Source organism: Zingiber officinale, chromosome 2A (assembly GCF_018446385.1).
Source record: "Zingiber officinale cultivar Zhangliang chromosome 2A, Zo_v1.1, whole genome shotgun sequence".
Taxonomy (NCBI): domain Eukaryota; kingdom Viridiplantae; phylum Streptophyta; class Magnoliopsida; order Zingiberales; family Zingiberaceae; genus Zingiber; species Zingiber officinale.
In genome coordinates, this window is record NC_055988.1 from 108,093,427 (window position 1) to 108,114,283 (window position 20,857).

Below are 20,857 nucleotides of genomic sequence, written 5' to 3' on the forward strand. Positions count from 1 at the left end.
ACCTATTCTTTCAATCTTGGCCGAAACCTTACTAGCATGTATTCTAACCTTTGGCCACCATAAGGAGCATGAAACTTCAACCAACTATAGATAAATAATCATACATTGTAAAGAAGCATAAACAAGCATAGTTAAATTCCAAGACCTTGCTCTAACTCATATACTTGCTTGGCCAAACCGTAAGGTGAGGTTCTAAGATCCATTTGTACAACATGTAGCATGGAGACTTATCTAATCTCATACAAAAGATCATACAACATGTAGAAACATAACTAAGCATAATTAGGTTATAAAAACTTAACTCTAAGCTTACACTCTACCTTGGCCGAAACCTACAAGTAGGGTTTCAAGTCTTCTAGTGCAATATGTAACATAAAGTCTTAACCTAACTTCATACAAGGTATCATACTTCATGAATGAACATAAATAAGTATGTTTAGGTTTTAAATTTTAACCCTAAGCCTCATATCTTATCTTGGCCGAAACTTCACTAAGGTTTTCATTTTTTTTTTTTTTCATACAACATGAAGCATAAAAAAAATCTAAGCTATCAATACATAAGAGTTCATTCATCATGAGGGCATAAACAACATATTATCATTTAAGTTTCAAAAACCTTACTCTAAATTTCATTCCTATTCTTAGCCAAAACTTGAAGATAAACTTATCCTAATTTTATACAACATGGAGCATGAAAAACCTAAGCTATCAACATATAAGAAAGTCTAACAAGTTTTAGGAGCATAAACCATATGTTTCCTTTTTAAAGTTTTGCCCTAAACCTTATAACTCATCTTGGCCGAAACATTAGGTTAGAGTTCTTAAACTTTTTAATATCATATGAGATATCCAACTTAGCTAACAACATATAAAAGATACTATATCATGAAGGAACATAGACAAGCATGTTACCAAAAGAAACTTTGCTCTAAACCTTCTCCTTTTTGTCTTGGCCGAAACTTCAAGGTGAGGTTCTAAATTTCTTCTTTTTTTTTTGTACAACATAGAGCACAACTTGTAAACTTGTTTATCCTAAGTGGCCACTAACCTATCTTGGCCAAAACTTGCAAGGAGATCTCTAAGGTTTCGATAACATTCACATACAATGAAAATCGATAGCTACTTGTACTGCAGTGAGGGGATACTCACATCCTTGCTTGATTTACTTAGGGAAGAAACCTTGCTTGTGGAGCCTTCATAGAGAGGAGCTTCTCTTGATTGGGTTTCGGCAATGGTGTGGAGGAGGAGAGTTATTTGGTCACGGTGGAGAGGAGGAGGGAGGAAGAAGAGACGAAAATGAAATTATCTCTTTCTCTTCTCCTTTTATTCCTCATGAAAAGAAGAAGGGAAAATGAATTTTTTTTCCTTCTCTTTTCTTTTACTCATCCCTTAATGAAAAGAGAAAGCAAGAATCCTCTTTTCCTTTGAGAGGAAGAAGGCAATTCCAACTTCTCTTCCTAAATGAAAGAAATCTTCTCTTACTCTTAACTATATTGTCCCTTCTCTTCCTAACAATACATTCTCTTGATTCATTGGTTATCACATGCATGTATCTAGTAAGAGGTCCAAGGTTCAAACCTTGGTCATCTCTTTTTGGTTCTATTTTATTATTTTTTGCAAATTTCCACATAAGGCCTATTTTTAACCATGGTAAAATATATAAACTTGCTAGATATCCTATGGGTGTTACATCAGCCAACCCTTAATGAATTTCGGACAGTTGTTTTATTTTTTTTCCAAAAAATAAAACTCCAGTAGTGAACCATGTGGGGGAAGTTAAAGCAGATCAATTGGTAGCACACAAGTGCTACATAGATATTATCAAAATTGAAGCCAACACCACTTGAAAAAGTCAATGGTCGGAAGTTAACACTATTCGGGAGGTACCCCTGACTTTGGTTTATGAAGAGAAAGAAGAAGTACAAATTTGACCAAGCTGATCAAAAGTTACTATCCATATAACAGCTAACCTGACACAAGAACTTAAAACTGAGCTTGTGGCGTGCTTGATGTACGACAATGATATCTTTGCCTGGAAGCCTGATGTGTGTAAATTATATATGTTCTTAAGTATTTTTTAACACACATCTACTTGTATTTCATGCATATAATCTATGTCTATTGCACCCTATTTAATTATTATGTTATATTTTCATTCTATTTGTTCGGAGATATGTTCTTCGCATGTTTTTATTGATAGGATGAAATTTAGAGCGAAAACAGAGCAAAAGACGCACATTGGAGCAATTTGTGAAAATCCAGCAATCTGGTTGTGCCAAAAGGCATGACCATGTGTTCTTGCTCGTGATAAAGCAAGGGTAGGACATACCTTAAGGCACGGATGTGCCTCCCACCAGAGGCCAATCAAGGAGCGACCTTGCAAAATCATACAGTTGTGTTCCTCTTCCAGAGCTGATTCAGAGGATGATTGTGCCAAATGGCACGACCTTCCCCCCCCCCCCCCCCCCCCCCACATGTGGCCATTCATGCCATGACCATGACAATTGGCATGGTCATGACTCTCCACCAGAGGTCATTCAGGCCATGACCATGCCTCAAAGTATGACTGTGTGGCAGAGAACTCGAGGGGGTTATGTCACACGAAAATAAAGCTATGTTGAATCTAGGCAGACTGCAGATTGATTTTAAAATGACCATAACTTTATGCTTGATTGGACTTATGGGCTATTCTTTATACTAAAATGTAGCTAACTTCAAGATCTATAATTTTACTTCAAGGTTCAATAGAGAATATCGCGGTATATCCATGTGAAAAGGCACGACCGTGACTCCCATCCACGACCGTACCACACACTCTGCCCAGACTACAAACCAAACTTTGAACCAACATAACTTTTCATCTTGGTTGGAGTCATGGCTCGATCCAAATATTAGGTTATAGATAATTTCAAGGGCTACAACTTTGGTTCATGGTGAATTTCGAGAAAACTGGGTTTAAGAGGTGAAAAACCTATTTTACCAAACCCTGAAATCCAGGATAATTTGGGCAGTTTGGAGGAGATATAAAAGGGTCAAGAACCCCATTATTTGACTTATCTTGGGTTTAGGACTTCATCCCTTTCTTGGGGAAGGGTTCTTCCCATAAGGGGAAACCCTAGAGAGGTCATCTTCATCATCTCCAATGATCTGTCCATCTTCGGAGCAAGAATTCCAACCAAGAAGACCGGTGACACACTGATAAACATTCTCTTCTCTCTCAATCCATGTTTTGAGTTGTAGATGCTATATTTATTGTCTCTTGGTTGCATTGTCCTTGCAACGGAGTAGATTCTCTTGGTTGATAAACATTCCTTGATATACAAGATGAATTATGTATTTGGATATTTTCTTATTCAATTAAGTGTTTATGCCATGTTGTATGTGTGTTATGCTTTCTATGTATTTAATAAAATATGTGAATGGTGTAAATACATAGATGTGTATTGAATGTTCATCTTGTAGAGAGGATACTCTAGATTGTATGACCGGGGGGTCCTAGTGAAAAAGATATTCCTTTAAACGAATATCAAGAGTATCACATTAAAAGGGAGGACAATTCTCCACAAGGAAACATCTAATTATGCTTAATGGGTTATCTCTAATCCTATATTAATAAGTATCTTGTGTAATCTAGCGATTGTATGACTAGGGGCCATAGTGACAAGGGTATCACTTTAACCAGACTTGCTAGGTTATCTCTTCTACTTAGTAGCATCAGACACCAATAGGGGTAGCACTTTGACATGACCGTTGTAGGGTAGTGTCAGTATTTAGTTAGACTTCCTACATGTGCATAAGGATGGAGGTAAGGAGATGAACAATGCATAGAGACATTAACTAGTATTATAGTGAAACCAAACTCCTAGAATCATTCCCCCAACCAACTTCACCTTTACTCACTTGCGCTCCCTCTCTCCCTCTCTCTCTACTCTTCATACTCTCTCTCTTCTCTCAATCTCTCTCTTTTTAGCGTTCGTGAGCCAATTAACCTTTAATTATCTAGATAATTCACTATGTAAAGTTAACTAGTGTTTAATTAATAGTCCCTATGGAATCGATATTTTATTACTTGATGACAATCGTGCACTTGCGGATTGTACACATCAGAGCCCATGGAAATCACGAGCATATCGCCTGCAGTCATAGAGCATGAACTCAATGTTTATCCAGATGCGTGACCGATAAAATAAAGAAAGCAAGATTTTGGAGCTAAGTAGAATAAGATCATCCGAGCAGAGGTAGATAAGCTGCTGGAGGACAGCTATATCCATGAGGTATAATTTTTGTGTTGGATGGCTAATGTCGTCCCGGTGTCTAAGCTAGCAAACAAATGACGGGTTTGCATTGACTTCCTGGATTTAAATAAAGCTCACCCCAAAGATTATTATCCCCTTCCTTGCATCGATCAAGTGGTAGACTCCATAGCTGGCTACGAACTAATATGCATATTGGATGCTTACCCAAGTTAGCACCAAGTCCTGCTGGACAAGGATGGCCAAGAAAAGGTTAACTTCATAACCGTTGAAGGAACTTATTGTTATAATTTTATGTTGTTCAGACTAAAGAATGTAGGAGCAACATACAATGGCTCCTGAATAAAGTATTCTGAAAGCAGATCGGATGAAATATGAAAGTTTATGTGGATGATATTCTTATCAAATCTCTCCACGTGACGGATCTATATGCAAATATCGAAGAAATTAAACTTGCCAAACATTAAGGGAATATAGACTTAAGCTAAACCTCAACAAGTGTATGTTCGGAGCAAAGAGCGGGAAGTTCATGGGTTACATAGTCACTGAGCGGGGGATAGAGGCTAATCCAAGCAAGGTACAAGCTTTCCAAAACATGACTCCACCACATAATCTAAAGGAAGCACAACGTTTGATCAGGCAAATCATGGCATTATCTCATTTCATATCAAGATCAGTTTACCAGAGTTTATCCTTCTTTAAGATACTTCGCCGAGCTACCAAATTTTAATGGGGCGTCAAGTGTGATAAGACATTCCAAGAGCTGAAAGATTATTTGTTTGCCCTGCCCGTACTTGCTGAACCAAAAGTGGGCGAACCTTTGTGGGTGTATTTGTCTGCTAATGAGAGTGTCGTGGGATCAATGTTAATTCGGCAAAAGAGGAGCAAAAATCTGTATACTTTTAAGTCATCTATTAAAGAATGTTGAATGTCGTTACACCATCTTTGAAACATTGGCATACGGGCTGGTCTTAGCCACTCGAATGTTGCGTCCTTATTTTTTCTTCTCATCCGATTATTGTGCTGACTAACAACATTTTAGGTTGAGTGCTTATCAACCCGGAGGTTTCACGAAGTTTGATTAAGTGGATCAAGGATCTTAGTGAGTATGATATACAGTATGAGCCCCTAGTAGTCATCAAGGCTAAGCCTTAGCCGATTTTATAATAGAGATACAAAGCTTCGAGTAAGAAGAAACCTGGAAAATATACATGGACGGGTCATCCATCCAGCAAGATAGTGGGATAGAAATTCTAGTGATATCGCTCAGGGAAGACAAAATGCATATGTCAGTTCAGCTAAATTACCGGGCTACCAACAATGAAGCAGAAGATAAACCATTAATAACTGGCTTGTAGGTCGTCTGACACGTAGGGGATGCCCGATTTTTAATTTACTCAGATTTCTAGTTAGCCGCTCAGCAGTTGATGGGTAACTTTGAGATTAATAATGAGCAGCTTAAACTATACGCAGAGGCATTTGGAAAGTTGAACCCCAAATTCTAAGAGGTAATTATATAAAAGATCACTCGGTCGGTAAATCAAAAGACGAATGAATTAGCCAAGTTGGCTGACTCCATAATTTCATGAAATTTGGATAAGTCAATTGAGCAAACAATGGTAATAGCTCACATCGAGAGGCAGGCCGAACAAGAACTCCAGATGGATGGCTACAATAAAGATGTTGAACCTATGCGACCAGACTAGGCAATATTAACGGTCTGCTACCAGAGCCACAAATATTTTAAAAACAGTAGGTCCTTTAAAGAAAAAAATGTCCCCCAAACACTTCCGCGAACCCAAAAATGAAAACCACCTCCTCCTGGTGGCAGTACTAGAGTGAAGAGTCCGGAGGCAAGGAGGTAGAGGTGAGGAGGGGAGCGTCGGCGGCTTTGTCGGCGCCAGTGAAGGGCGTGAGGAGGAAGGTCTTCCTTGGCTGGCGGCGGAGGAAACGTGAACCGGCCTCCTCTCTCCATGAACAGTGCTTCCTTTAAATCAAAGCCCTACTCGTGCCAAAAGACCAAAATGCCCTCTCCTATTTCCCTAGTCACTCCCATGCCCCCGGCTGCATCCGCATCATTATATATTGACAAATTAGTTGATTAGTAAAAGGTTGATTAATCGATGATTAAAATAATTCAATAGAAAGGTTAATCAATTGATGGATAGATTAATGAATGAATGTAATAATAAATCTATAGGGTGATAAACCAGTTTTATTATTCTAGTACTTAGATTGACTTTGTATCATATACTTATAGGATTCAAGCTTGATGTGACCTTTGGACTTGAAGACGGTTAAGATATTCTACTCTTAAGGTGGGTAGATTTTGCTTATCTTCTTGATAGTTTTGATTATAGTACATGATTATTTACTTCTATGTTTTGATGAGTTTGATATCTTATTGGTTATTCTTATGTGTTGATCATTTGTTGATAGTTATGTAGTTATGTTTAATATTCATGATTGTGTTTATGAATATGCATGATATTACCATACTGTAGTGTAGGACAATGGATATTCTGCTAGACCCCTTAGTAGATGATTTGATTCTATGTTTATTGTTAGGATGATCATACCATAATATAGGATATCGAGCATCTTGCTAAACCTTCGTTTATTGTTTCATGTTGTATTGTTGGATATTGAGTATCCTAATAGACCCTTATTGTTATTTAGGCATATAACTTATGTTCATGAATTTACGTTATAATATGGTTATATACTTAGACTCGTGCCTATAGATCACTATATTATAAGTAGTATAATTGTATACTAGTGCGAGGGCATATATGTTAGTGAGATTATACTGACCTATACTTGATGGAAATCACTCTCTAGTAAAAGGGTAGTGTATTCCACTAAATTTTCCCCTCTGAATCAACCCCTAGGATTTCTTGATATTGATTTCGTTGTTTATTATATCTGTGATGATTCCATTGAATTAGTCGAGATATTAATGCTAGGTGACTAGTAACTTAGGGACTTGATTGTTTATTTTCAGTCCATATATTAGTAGGATTATATCGTAATATAGGGTACCGATAGGGCTGTAAATGAACCAAGCATTCGTGAATAAGCTTGGTGTTCAACTTAGTAAGAGCTTATTTATGTTCGTTCAATATACATAAGATTAATTAAACAAACAAGTTTGAACAACTTGTTAAACTAAACAAACAAACTTGAACAGCTCGTTAAGCTAAACAAACAAGCTTGAACACATATGTGTTCAGCTCGTTAACGTTCGTGAACAACATTCGTGAATAATGTTCATGAACAACGTTCATGAATAATGTTCACGAACCATATTCATTAATAAAATTCTTTTCAATATGCTAAATAAACAATAAAATAAATAAATAAATTTAAATTATCAAGCTCAATAATCAATCAAATAACTAAAAGTTCCAAACAATCAAACAAATTTGAATTGAGAGCTTCATAATATCTAAATAAATCAAGCTCAAGCCAAGCTTGAATTGAGAGCTTGATAACATCTAAATGAACCAAACTCAAGCCAAGCTTCAAACAAACTCAAGCTCATAAAAATTAAACCAAGCCAAGCTTGAACACTTATTTCAAAAGCTTGGTTAATTTTAAGCTCAACTCAGCTCGACTTGGCTACCTTATCAAAAAAACTTGAACACCCCAAAGGTCGGCTCGGCTCGGCTTGTTTATAACCCTAGGTACCGAGTATCCTAATAGACCCTTGTTATATAGGCTCATGCCTATACATTAGTAGAATTATACCATAATGTAAGATTTCGATGATCCTACTAAACCCTTGGTTGTTATACCTTATCGACCATTGTCTCTCATTCATGGTTGAGAGAGTCATCAACAACCATTGGTATATCATGTCGACCATTATCTCACATTTGTGGTCGAGAGAGTCGTCAGCAATCATTGGTATATCCTGTCGACTATTGTCTCCCATTCATGATTGAGAGAGTCATTAGCGATCGTTAGTATATCATGTCTCTCATGCGTGGGTGAGAGAGTCGTTAGTGACCATTGGTATATATCTTGTCTGCCCACGGGATCATCCGTGGTAGAGCATTCTCCCGTAAACAGTGACTAATTATTTACTCTGCCCGCCCACGAGACCATCCGTGGTAGAGCATTCTCCCATAGATAGTGACTAGTCATTTACCCTAACTGCCCATAGACGTTCTCCTGCAATCAATGTTTGTTATATACTTGCTATATGTCGGTCATATATTTGTGCGTACAGGTTTGGATGTACTGTATGTACTCCCGATTTGTTGGTCATACTCAATTGAGCAGGTTAGTGAAATGCTATATTATTGATTATACTTTTGGTTAGCTGGTGATTATGTTGGGACACCTACGTTGGTTAGTAAATATTATACCTGAGACTGCATCCTTTGATCTCCTGTCAGTTTATTATTCATGCACTATCTTCTTCTACCCACTGAGTGGTTGTACTCACTACCATTTGCTTTTCCCTTGACTTTCAAGTTAGCAGATAGAGGATGTATTGTGTCTCTCAGAGGTCCTGGCTGCCAGTCCCGCTCGAGTTGGATTTATATTGAGTTGTTTATTTTTATGGTTTCCGTTGCTTATAGTTGTAGTTCTTTCTGTTCTGGATTTTTTTGAGTGCTTCACATGTATATGTATACATACACACATTGTCATTAATGACTTGGTGTTGTTATATTACATCAGTATTTTTTTTTATATTGGCTTGAATTGGTGTGATCTCGATTATTTCGTATATTGTCACTAGGGGGTGACACGAGAGTCTAGGACATAAGCGCAAGGGCATGCTCGCTTATAACTCACAGTTGGGGTGAGAGTTTGAGACAGTCGATCGGATGATCGTTGAGAGTGTAAGCCATGCACGCTTATAACTTACAGCTGGTGCGAGAGTCTAGATTTTAACCTCAAAGATTGAAGGAACAACGTTGGAGGCATGGTGTATGACTCGAATGCCTTAAAGAGTGGAGGTACGGTGTATAACTCGAATGCCTAGGAGGTGGGAGGCATGGTGTATGACCCGAGTGCCTAGGAACTAGAAGGCACAGTGTATTGCCCAGTGCTTGGGAGTTGGGAGGTACAGTGTATGACCCGAATGTCATGGAACTAGGAGACACGGTGTATAACCCGAATGCCTGGGAGCTTAGAGGTACGATGTATGACCCGAATGCCTTGGAATTGGGTGACACGGTGTATGACCCGAATGCCTAGAGTTGGGTGACATAGTGTATGACCTGAATACCTAGAGCTAGGAGGCATGGTGTATAACCCAAATGCTTGTGAGATGGGAGGCACAGTGTATGACTCGAATGCCTTGGAGCTAGGCGGCACGGTGTATGACCCGAATGCTTGGGAGCTAGGAGGCACAATGTATGACTCGAATGCCCTAGAGATGGGTGGCATGGTGTATGACCTGAATGCTTGAAATCTGGGAGGCACGATGTATGACCCGAATGACTTGGAGCTAAGCGGCACAGTGTATGACCTGAATGCCTTGGAGCTAAGCGGCACAGTGTATGACCAAAATGCTTAGGAGTTGGGAGATCCGGTGTGTGACCATAATGCCTAGGAGTTGGGAGGCACGGTGTATGACCTAGATGCCTCAGAGCTGGGAGCCACAATGTATGACCCGAATGCCTTAAAGTTGGGTGGCAAGGTGTATGACTTGAATGCCTTGGAGCTAGGAGATATAGTGTATGACCCAAATACCTTGGAGATAGGTGACATAGTGTATGATATGAATACCTGGGAGCTGGAAGGCATGGTGTATAACCTAAATGCCTTAGAGATGAGTGGCACAGTGTATGACATGAATGCCTTGGAGATGGGTGGCATGGTGTATGACTCGAATGCCTTGGAAATGGGTGGCACGGTGTATAACACGAATGCCTTAGAGATGGGTGGCATATTATATGACCCGAATGCCTTGGAGATGGGTGGCACAGTGTATAATCCGAATGCCTTAGAGATGGGTGGCATGTTATATGACCTGAATGCCTTTGAGCTTGGACTTTTTGCTCTGCTAAAAAACTAGGGATATGTTTTGAATTGAACTTGTAAAGGTAAAGTTTCCAACTTTACTGGTCGAGTGAAGGAAGCGGATTAAAGTTGAGCCGGTTGAAATCTGCCGATCAGCACTACCAACTGTGAGTTGCCGATCGGGACTTAGTTTGAGCGTCAGCTCTTCTTGCTATGTTCTTGAAGGGAACCCTCGAGAGAAAATCGAGGGTGATCTTTTATTCACTTCTCTTGACTCCGCCAGTCGACGGAGTATCTTGGCATATTGATGGCATTCACACGTAGAATGATGATAGGATAGATGATAAGTGCAATATTGAGATATCCACTAGAGGTGTTCAGTAAAAGAGGTCTGAATGACCTTGACGTGTTATACTTCTCTCGCTTCTCAGACCGGCGGAAGATTCAGTCGAGGGTCTCTAGAGCGTACTAGAGGTGGTGGGGGTCCCTAATTGACATGGTCGGTCGAAGCTGGGACAGTCACCTCCTTCTGTTAGGTGGCCTGAGCTTCCTCTACATTAATATATTTAACCATCTTTCTTAGCAGGTCATTGAAGTCCTTTTGTTGGCTTTCTAATAAGGGCTCAAAAGAATTCTCCTTCCAAAAGGTCGTGAGAGAAGGTACTTATTAATATTTCGGAAGTGGCGGATCGAACATTTAACACCACTTGGTTGAATCGCTTGATGTATACTTGCAGATCCCTTGGTAGCTTGCTTGAGTGTGAATAGACTGAAGTTGGTCTTTTGATACCTCCTGCTGTTGGTAAAGTGGTGCGGGAAGACTTTTCTAAATTTCTTAAATCAAATAATAGATCTGGTTGGCGATCGAACCATCTTTGCACCGTGCATAATTGAGTAGTCAGGAACACTAGTAGTCAGGAACACTCGGTATTTTATTGTGTCGCTTATTGCTGCAGTAGAGCGGCATTCTCGAATCTTCAGAGGTGATCCTCAGGATCAGTGTTACCTCCATATGTTAGTATTAGCCCTAGTACCAATTATGAGATAATTGTAAATGGTTCTTTTTGTATCATATTTCATTATTAATAAAGACAAAGTTGGTTATTATATTTACTTCAATTCAGTACCAAATGAATAAATATAACAATATCCTAGAATAGAAGGTTCTAATCTAGAATATATCAATTGGATGAATTGATAGTGAGATATTGTAGATATACATAGAACACTACTCTTAACTATTCCTAGTCAAACATTAATATACAAAGACAATATTAATACGTTGAGACTAGCATGTAGGTCAACGGATGACTTAATCTCACAAGTCATAAATATAAGATATCAGATATCAGATTAGCACATGAGTATATATTAGAGAATATATACTGAATGACCCGTCATGAGAATGTTTTGTTGGGTTTTTCGGGTCGCGAAAACCGCTTTTTCGCATCGCGAAAACCCCGAAAGCCCCGCCTCTGGATCCGTGCGAAGAATAAAACTTTCAAAAACTTACGAGTATGAGTTTATAAACTCTAAATCTACATTAGAGTAAGAGTTTTACCCTTGATGCGTGCCTTTCGCGAATCCCGCTCATCCAAGGTGTCGGATCTCAAGTTGTCAAGGTAGACAACTCTCTATGCGTATCCACACGAACAACTCGATGGAGGGAGAACCTTAGAGTGTGCTAGCACTCCAAGAAGGTCTCGACAAGATGAGGAGAGGGAGAGCAAGAAGAGAGAACTCAAGGAGGAAGAAGATGTGAATAAGCCTTGAATTAAAAAAAATGAATTCCCATTCATTTTGAGTGGCCGGCCACACCAAGTGTAACTCCTCTCATTAATGTGGCCGGCCACATTAAAGCAAAGGAGAAGATGTAACTTCCATTAGGTGGCACACTCATGTGTTAACTATGATGATGTGGCACATCATCATTGGCCACTTAATGCCAAGTCACAAATGATGTGGCATAAAGTCAAGTTAAACTTGACTCTTCCTCTTCCTCTCCCTCTCAAGTCAAGTCAAACTTGACTTAATCTCTCTCATGGTTGATCTAATCCAACCATTTAATTCAAGCCAATTTAATATAATGAATCTAATTCATTTAATTAAATTGATTCAATGAGTCATAATCTAAATTAGACTCATTGAACACATGAATCAACTTGAGTCTAACTCAATTAGCCTAATTAGGATTACTCTTAATCCAATTTGATTCATCACATGAATCTAATCCTCTTGGTTCATCATATGAACCTAATCTCCATCTAATTGTCCTTAGTGTGTGACCCTATAGGTTCTTGTAATGTTGACAATGCCCCTAAACCCATTTAGGAGCATAAGTAATGAGTGGTATCTAGCAACACATCATTACTACCCAAGTTATAAGAATGTTGAGATCCAACATCACCTTGTGACTACTAATTGTGACTCCTCACAATATATGACAAGTGTCCTTCTATCCTAGACATCTAGATTGATCAATGTGAGGCATAGACCGTGTCATCCTCTGACCAATCTAAATCTTGAACTTCAAGTAGACTCACTAAATCAAATGAGCTCAATATCTCATATTGACTTATTTGGGCATGGCCATGCACTTCGTGGTCTCACTCTATCAAGAATATCGATGTCTCTCCCATCATATAGGAGGGATAGATCCCATCTACATCACTCACATCCCTCTGCATAATTCGTTACATACCCAGTAATCGCCTTTATAGTCCACCCAGTTACGGGTGACGTTTGACGAAACCAAAGTACATAACTCCTTATGTAGGGAATCATGGTGACTTCAGGTTTAAGGACTAGTAGTCATACTAATAGCCACATGAGAAAGTATATAACACTCATATAACGATCCATGATACTTTCTCATGGCGGGTCATTCAGTATACATTCTCCAATGCATACCCATGTGTCAACTTGATATCTCTATATCCATGACTTGTGAGATCAAGTCATCGAGTTGACCTACATGCTAGTCTTATTGCATTAACATTGTCCCTGAATGTTAATACTCGACTAGGAATGATTAAGAGTAGTGTTCCCTATATCATCTCACTATCGGTTCAACTAACCGATTGATATAGGTGAGAACCTTCTACTCAAGGACGCTATTATACTTAGTTTATTTGGCACCAATACAAGTAAGTATAATAACCAAAACAAATACTTTTATTTATATAAGAATATGATACAACAAGTCCATAATACAATCATCAAATGATTGGCTCTAGGTCTCTAACTAACATGTTCCATGGATCATTATATGAGTGTCATAAACATTTTCATGTGACTATTAGTATAAATAGTCTTTAGACCTGAAGTCACTACGGTTCCCTACATAAGGAGTTGTATATTTTGGTATCGACAAACGTCACCCGTAACAGGGTGGATCATAAAGTCAATCACTGGGTATGTAATAAGTTATGCGGAGGGATGTGAGTGATGTAGATGTGATCTATCCTTTCATATAACAGAAGTGATATCTGTGGGTCCCTTGATTAGTATGACACAAGAATGCATGGTCATGCTTAAATGAGTCATATGCAATAATGAGCTTATTTGATTGAGTTTATCTACTTAGAGATCAAGAAACACAAAGATTAATAAAAGGATGACACGGTCTATGCTTTATTGATCAATCTAGATATCAAAGATAGAGGGGTTGAGTCATACAAGATAATAGTCATGGAAAGGTTAAGTCGGATCTCGACATTCTCGTCACTTGGGTAGCAATGATGCCTTGGTAGATGCCACTCATTGCTTATGTATCTAAATGTTGATTTGGATATATTACAACATTACGAGAACCTATTGGGTCACACACAAAGAACAAGTCAATGGGGATAGATCCATATGATGGATCATTGGATTAAATCTAATTCAAATTAGACTCATTGAGTGAGACTCAATTGGATCAAACTATTGGATTGAGTCCAATTTGAATTGAACTCATTGAGTCAATTAGATTGATGATTAATGAGTTGGACTCATTAAGTGATTTCATGAATTTGAATTCATGAAGAAAGAAGAGTGTATAACTTGAATTACTCGTGCATTGGATGCATTGGATGAAGAGTGAACAATTTGAATTGCTCATGCATTGGATGCATTGGATTCATTGGATGAAGACAAATATTAATGTCAATTAAGGCAATTGACATTAAGGCATGGAGTAATTTCATGAATCTATAAAAAGGGTTTTTGGATTCATTTTCATGATGATTTTTCATGAATCTTCCTCCTCCTCTCTTCCACTTGGCCGAAACTCCCAAGAAGGGTTGATAGCACAACCTTTGGTTGTTTCATTCTCTACTTTGTGAGTTTGTGAGACAAACGAGGCTTGTTCATATGGATACCATAGAGGCGCGGCCACTTGATCGCGCTAAGATCCGCATCTAAAGAAACGTTGTTGTCGAGATTGCGAAGGGCACGCAACAAAGGTATAACTCCCTCTCATGTAAATCTTAGTATATGGTTTCCTTTCACATGGATCTTCTGGAGGAACTAGATATTTTCCTCTGCACTTTCGCGTGTTTAGCGCCCTAGTTACCTTACAGTGGTATCAGAGCCAGGTTACGAAGGCATATACTAAATTGTAGTAGAATGTCATATGTGATATAAAAATTGCATGACATGCTTATTATGATTTGCATGATTATAAGCAAGTTTCGACCAAGAGGTTTTTAGCGAGACCATCATGGCGTTGAGGCTCATAATTAGTTGTTTAAATCATAGTAAATTTTATGTCATAATATATTATGAATGTTATATGGCATGGTGCATGGTTATGACCCTTAAACCCCGATGTGATTGGATGTGTGTTGTAATTCATAATATGGCCTACGTGTTGTGGCTCTGGGGAAGTAGAGGAAGTGTTTGGATAAATTGGATAGTAGCGGAAGTGTTTGGGGGTGGACGTTGACGGAGTTCTCATGGCCAGACATCACCTAGCAGTGTACCTACGCCCGTCCTTGATAAAGCTGCAGGACCATCATATTCACAAGTTATTTATTATGCATCATTATATTTTAACTTTATCCTATTTTTGAATTTTCAGAACATCCCTAAACAGGGTGGACGTTGACGGAGTTCTCATGGCCAGACATCACCTAGCAGTGTACCTACGTCCGTCGTTGATAAAGCTGCAGGACCATCATATTCACCTTACCCAGTACAGGCAGGACCATCACATTCCCCTACTCCAGTACAGGTAGGACCATTACATTCCCCTTCGCCAGTACATGCAGGACCATCACATTCACCTTCTCTAGTACCTTCACTACACCATTTGGTAGATCTAGTTCCTACTAGATACTCATTTTCTGAGGTCCAATATGTTTTAGAATTTATAGTATCCTGCAGAGATTCATAAGTATAAAAAAGAAAGGAAAGAAATCCCTATATTTGAATTATAATTTCTATCTTATAATAAAGGAAAGAAATTATAAATGTGAGATACGACAATTAGATAATAAGTGTTGTCAAAGAAATATATAGGACTAGTGCAGTAGACAAGAGGGGAGTGGATTGACCTGAAAATATAAAGCAAAAATCCTTCTCAACTTTTTGAACTAAATTAAGAAACACTTATTTAAAAAGAAACCACTTAAAATAAAGGATCGAAGAGGCATAGGAATTACTTGATTTGCAATCAGAAGATTGCTAGTCCAAGGCGTTGAAAAGCTCACTAGAAGATCTCCTTCTGGTGGAGTAGCCTCTCACAACAGTTTAAGTATAGAAACAGAGAGTAGACGGAAAAATGAATTGGATTACAAATGTTGTTGTGAACTATTGAGACCAGGGCTCTATTTATAGTCTACTGGTCGAATTTGACCATTTGTTAACGTGGTAACTCTGGACACTTGGATGGGGTTTGGGTATCTGGACGTGGATAAAACTTTATCCAGGTCGACAATAGCTAGCGGATAGAAAGTTATCCTGGTCCAGGTGCCCAGACTTAGCTGACGTGTCCCTGCTCAACGTCTTGTTAAGGAGGCACCCCTAGGTGCTCGGACAGTCAACATTGAGTTGAATGTCCTATTTCTCCTTCGTTCTAGCTCCATTCGCTTGGGTGATTTTGACCCCATTCGAAATTGGGCTCACCCGAACCCATCTTCTGTCCTTCTCCTCGAGCAATCTTCCACTCTGGTTTCTCGTCCCTTGGAAATGCCACGTGCTTCCTTCTCATCCGCCAGTGTGCTTAGGGGTGTAATTGAGTCGAGTCGAGCCAAACTCTTGAATGTTTAAGTTTGGCTCGTTTATAATCGAACCGAACTCGAGCTTTATTTAACAAATATATTCATAGCTCACAAGCTTATTTAAACTTTTATCCAGCCTAAACGAGCTTAATACATATAAATTATAAATTTAAATATTCATTAAAAATTAAATTATATATTTAGAGAAAATTTAATATTCTTATTAAAATTTACAATTTTATTCTAATAAATAAATTTAACATATTTGTCTATATTTTCATGAGTGTAAAATCTATAAATTTAATATCAGAACTATTATTTTTTTCATTTAAAAGTCGATTCATGAGCTTATTAATGAACATGTTCATGAGCTAACGAACCGAGTATTGTGAAGGTTAAACTTGATTTGTTTATCTTAACGAGCTCAAACGAGCTTTTATCAAATCGAGCTTCAAATAGCTCATGAACAGCTTGGTTCATTTACACCCCAGAGTGTACTCTTCCGCAGCACCTTATCTCTCGGTTACACCGAGCTTGTTTACTCTCTCTCGTGCCATCCTTCTCGCTAGTTGTGTCTTTCGCTCAACTTTTTGTGCTCCTAAGTTCCTGCACACTTAGATACAAGACATCAAACATACACAAGACCTAATTTAACTTAGTTGACCATATCAAAATTACCTTAGGATACTTACAAAATAAAGTTAAGAAAATTATGGGAATTTTTAGGTATATTTTGGGGTTAGAATTGAACCCATATGGCCTCATTAAAGGGAGAAATGGGATTAATCACTCTTATGCTAATTAAGTTGATTAAACTCTAACTATATAAGTATTACTACAATGACCTAAATCTTTAAACACCATTTCTCTTCCTCTCCTTCCTGACTCCTCTATCTGTTGCATCTCCACACCTGACGCCACCAAAATCCCAATCATGCCGACATCATCGAACCCCCCCCCTCCCCTCCTCCGTCGGCTGAGCCACCTATTTCCTCCACTAATCTCTTGAGTCCGTTGAGCAGTCGTCCTTCTCCCTGAGTCCCCACCTCTGCATGGGCTGGCCTTTAACCAAGAGGGGGAAATTCGAGCCCTAGCTTCAATCTCCCATAGCCGCACCTATGAGCCATAGATCCGACCACCAAAATCATCTATACCATCCAACCTTTGCTAGAGACTGAGCTCTCTCCCTCCCCGTAGAGAGATTTGACTCTAGCAGGGATTTGGCCATGGGTGGCTAGCTATAGCCACTAGATTCTCCACTCCATCTATCCTTCTACCTCTAGGATTAGTGCTAGACCTCACCCCTTGGTCCCTTGTGAAGTTCTGAGCAAAATCCCCCAAATAGCATTATGTTAGCCAAGCGATATCAATCTAGCCAGAAAGTGAGGATCGATTGAGGGTAAGCTGTCTAGTTTAAAGGTTGTGGATTAAGAATTTGGGTCTAACGCTCAAATGTGAACTTGTTTATTGTGTTTTAGGGTATTTGTTTTGGAGATCAATAACTCCACCTTGCTCTAGCAACAATTTTAGATAGCAGGCACCTTCGACCATGAGTCAATAGAGGAGCCTCCAAATTTGGGTGAGTTTTGGGGAGGTGATACATGCTTAAATCTATCATAAGTGGGGGGGGGGGGGGTGGAAAGGTTAGGATTATTTAATCTAGTTTGATTGTGAAATTATTAAGACTAATTAAAGATCTAATTTAATCTAATCAGTTGGATGGATTGAACTAGAGTTGGGATTAGATTTGAATTCATTAATAAGGAAAATTAACCAAGATTATCTAATGATTTGGGGTTAGCTGTTTATTTCGGGATGTGATTTAGCTATTTGTAAAATATGTAATTAGCTAAATTACACATGTGATATAGGACTCTGATTTGTAAATTTCTTGTAGCTCGACTTCTTCCTCTTTTCATATCCATACCTTACATAATGAATATTATTTCTTTAATAGGTGTAATAACAGTACTATTAGGAGCTACCTTGGCTCTTGCTCAAACAGATATAAAAAGAAGTTTAGCTTATTCTACAATGTCTCAATTGGGTTATATTATGTTAGCTCTAGGTCTAGGTTCTTATCGAGCTGCTTTATTCCATTTGCTTACTCACGCATATTCTAAAGCTTTATTATTTTTGGGATCTGGAGCCATTATCCATTCAATGGAACCTGTTGTTGGATATTCACCAGATAAAAGTCAGAATATGATTCTGATGGGCGGTTTAAAAAGATATGTTCCAATTACAAGAACTACTTTTTTATTAGGTACACTTTCTATTTGTGGTATTCCACCTCTTGCTTGTTTTTGGTCCAAAGATGAAATTCTTAATGAGAGTTGGTTGTATTCACCAATTTTTGCAATAATAGCTTGTTTCACAGCAGGATTAACTGCATTTTATATGTTTCGCGTGTATTTACTTACTTTTGATGGGCATTTGCGTATAAATTGTAAAAATTACAGTAGTACCAATAATAGCTCGTTCCATTCAATATCTTTATGGGGAAAAGAAGTTCCAAAAAAAGTTGATAGAAATTTTCTTTTATCAAAAATAGAAAATATGGTCTTCTTTTTTTCAAAGGATAGATATAAAATATCTAGTAATCTAAAAAAAAGAAGATCATATACTTTCGAAAAAAAGTACACTTATACTTCTATGTATCCTCACGAATCGGACAATACTATGCTATTCCCTCTGTTTGTTTTGGTACTATTTAATTTGTTTGTTGGAACAATAGGAATTCATTTTGATTATGGAATAATATATTTTGATATATTATCAAAATGGTTAACTCCATCGACAAATCTTTTACATCCCAATGTGAGTTATTCAGTGGATTGGTATGAATTTTTTACAAATGCAATTTTTTCGGTAAGTATAGCTATTTTTGGATTATTAATAGCATATGTTTTATATGGGTCTATTTATTCATTGTTCCAGAATTTGGAATTCATTAATTCATTTATAAAAGGAGGTCCTAAAAGAACTTTCTTGGACAAAATAAAAAATAGAACATACAATTGGTCCTACAATTGTGGTTATATAGATATTTTTTATACTAGAGTTTTTACCTTGGGTATAAGGGAATTAACCAAACTAACTCAGTTTTTTGATAGAAATATAATTGATGGAATTATCAATGGGGTTGTTGTTGCAAGTTTATTTATAGGGGAAGGAGTTAAATCTACGGGAGGTGGACGAATTTCTTCTTATCTATTTTTATATTTATTTTATGCATCAATATTTTTATTTATTTTTAATTCTTTTATAATTTATTTTAATTTAATATTTAATAATTTTAATTTTATCTTTTTTAATTTTTCTTTTTGATTCGGCCATAAATACACTGTATAGAAATTTTCTTTTTTGTAATGAATTGATCGTCTTTTTCTTTTTTATATGAAGAAAATTTCATTGATTCTTTATTGTGAATCGTACAATTTTGATTGATTTTTTTTGCAATGCAAGCTCAAATGGTTTATTATGCTCGTGATCCAAAGGAGCAAGATTGGTATTGTGTCATTCCTCACACACTAAGAGATACATAGAACATGGGAAATGAAGATGATATGGATATGATACATTTTATTCATAATAATTTTTCTAATATGGAATCAATATTAAAGGATGTAAATAGAGTAGAAGTTAAATTAATTAGAACTGATGTAGAAGGTTCAATAGTTGATACACGGGAGAGAGTTGACAGGCTCGGTGCTTCCGAGGGATGAGATGCTGTGGAAGAGTACGCGAGCGGATGAGAAGGAGGCGCACGCCGTTTCCGAGGGACGAGAAGTCGGAGTGAAAGATTGCTCGAAGGCCAGAAGTTGGGTGCGGGTGAGCCCTTTTCGGATGGCCGAAATCACTCAAGCAAGCGGAGCTAGAGCGGAAGACCTGGACCAATGCAAGCAGAACCAGACCAGAAGACCTCGACAAAAAGTCAACAGAATGTTGACTTTCCAAATCCGAGCGTCTGGAGTAGGTTTTTATCCAGAACGTGATGTGGCGCCTTTCATTGCGACGGGGATAAAAGTTTATCCTCTCAGGCGCTTGGAACCCTTCCAAGTGTCTTGACCAGGGCTATAAATACAACTCTGGTCTCAAAAGTTTAGATAGAACACTTGTAATCATTTCTCTTTTAATTTAGCTTTCTGATCTAGTGCTTTAATGTATGTAAAGAGGTTTCTCCGTCTAAAGGAGAGTTTAGTGAGCTTTCAACTTCCTTGGATTAATAACCTCCCTGGTTGTAACCAAATAAATCTCGTTGTGTCTCTTTCTTTTTAGTTTCTTATTTCTTTTATGCAAGTATTGATTATTGTTAAACTATAAAGTCAAGAAAGGTATTTTTGTGTTATTATTGTGTAGACTATTCATCCCCTCTAGCCGGTTGCCAAAGGAACCAATAGGAATATCATGTGTTTTTTT

At 37.9% G+C, this 20,857-nt stretch overlaps 1 protein-coding gene across 1 annotated transcript; it reads left to right on the forward strand.

Moving 5' to 3' along the window:
- Nucleotides 1-9,873: 9,873 nt before the first annotated feature.
- On the forward strand, nt 9,874-19,714 carry LOC122043887 (NAD(P)H-quinone oxidoreductase subunit 5, chloroplastic-like; the record flags this gene model as incomplete). The annotated part of the gene is made up of 3 exons (XM_042604452.1): nt 9,874-10,199; nt 15,295-15,447; nt 18,307-19,714. Coding segments are annotated over exons 1-3 (1,887 nt in total), but the record flags the coding sequence as incomplete, so codon positions are not given.
- Between the last annotated feature and the right edge of the window lie 1,143 nt (nt 19,715-20,857).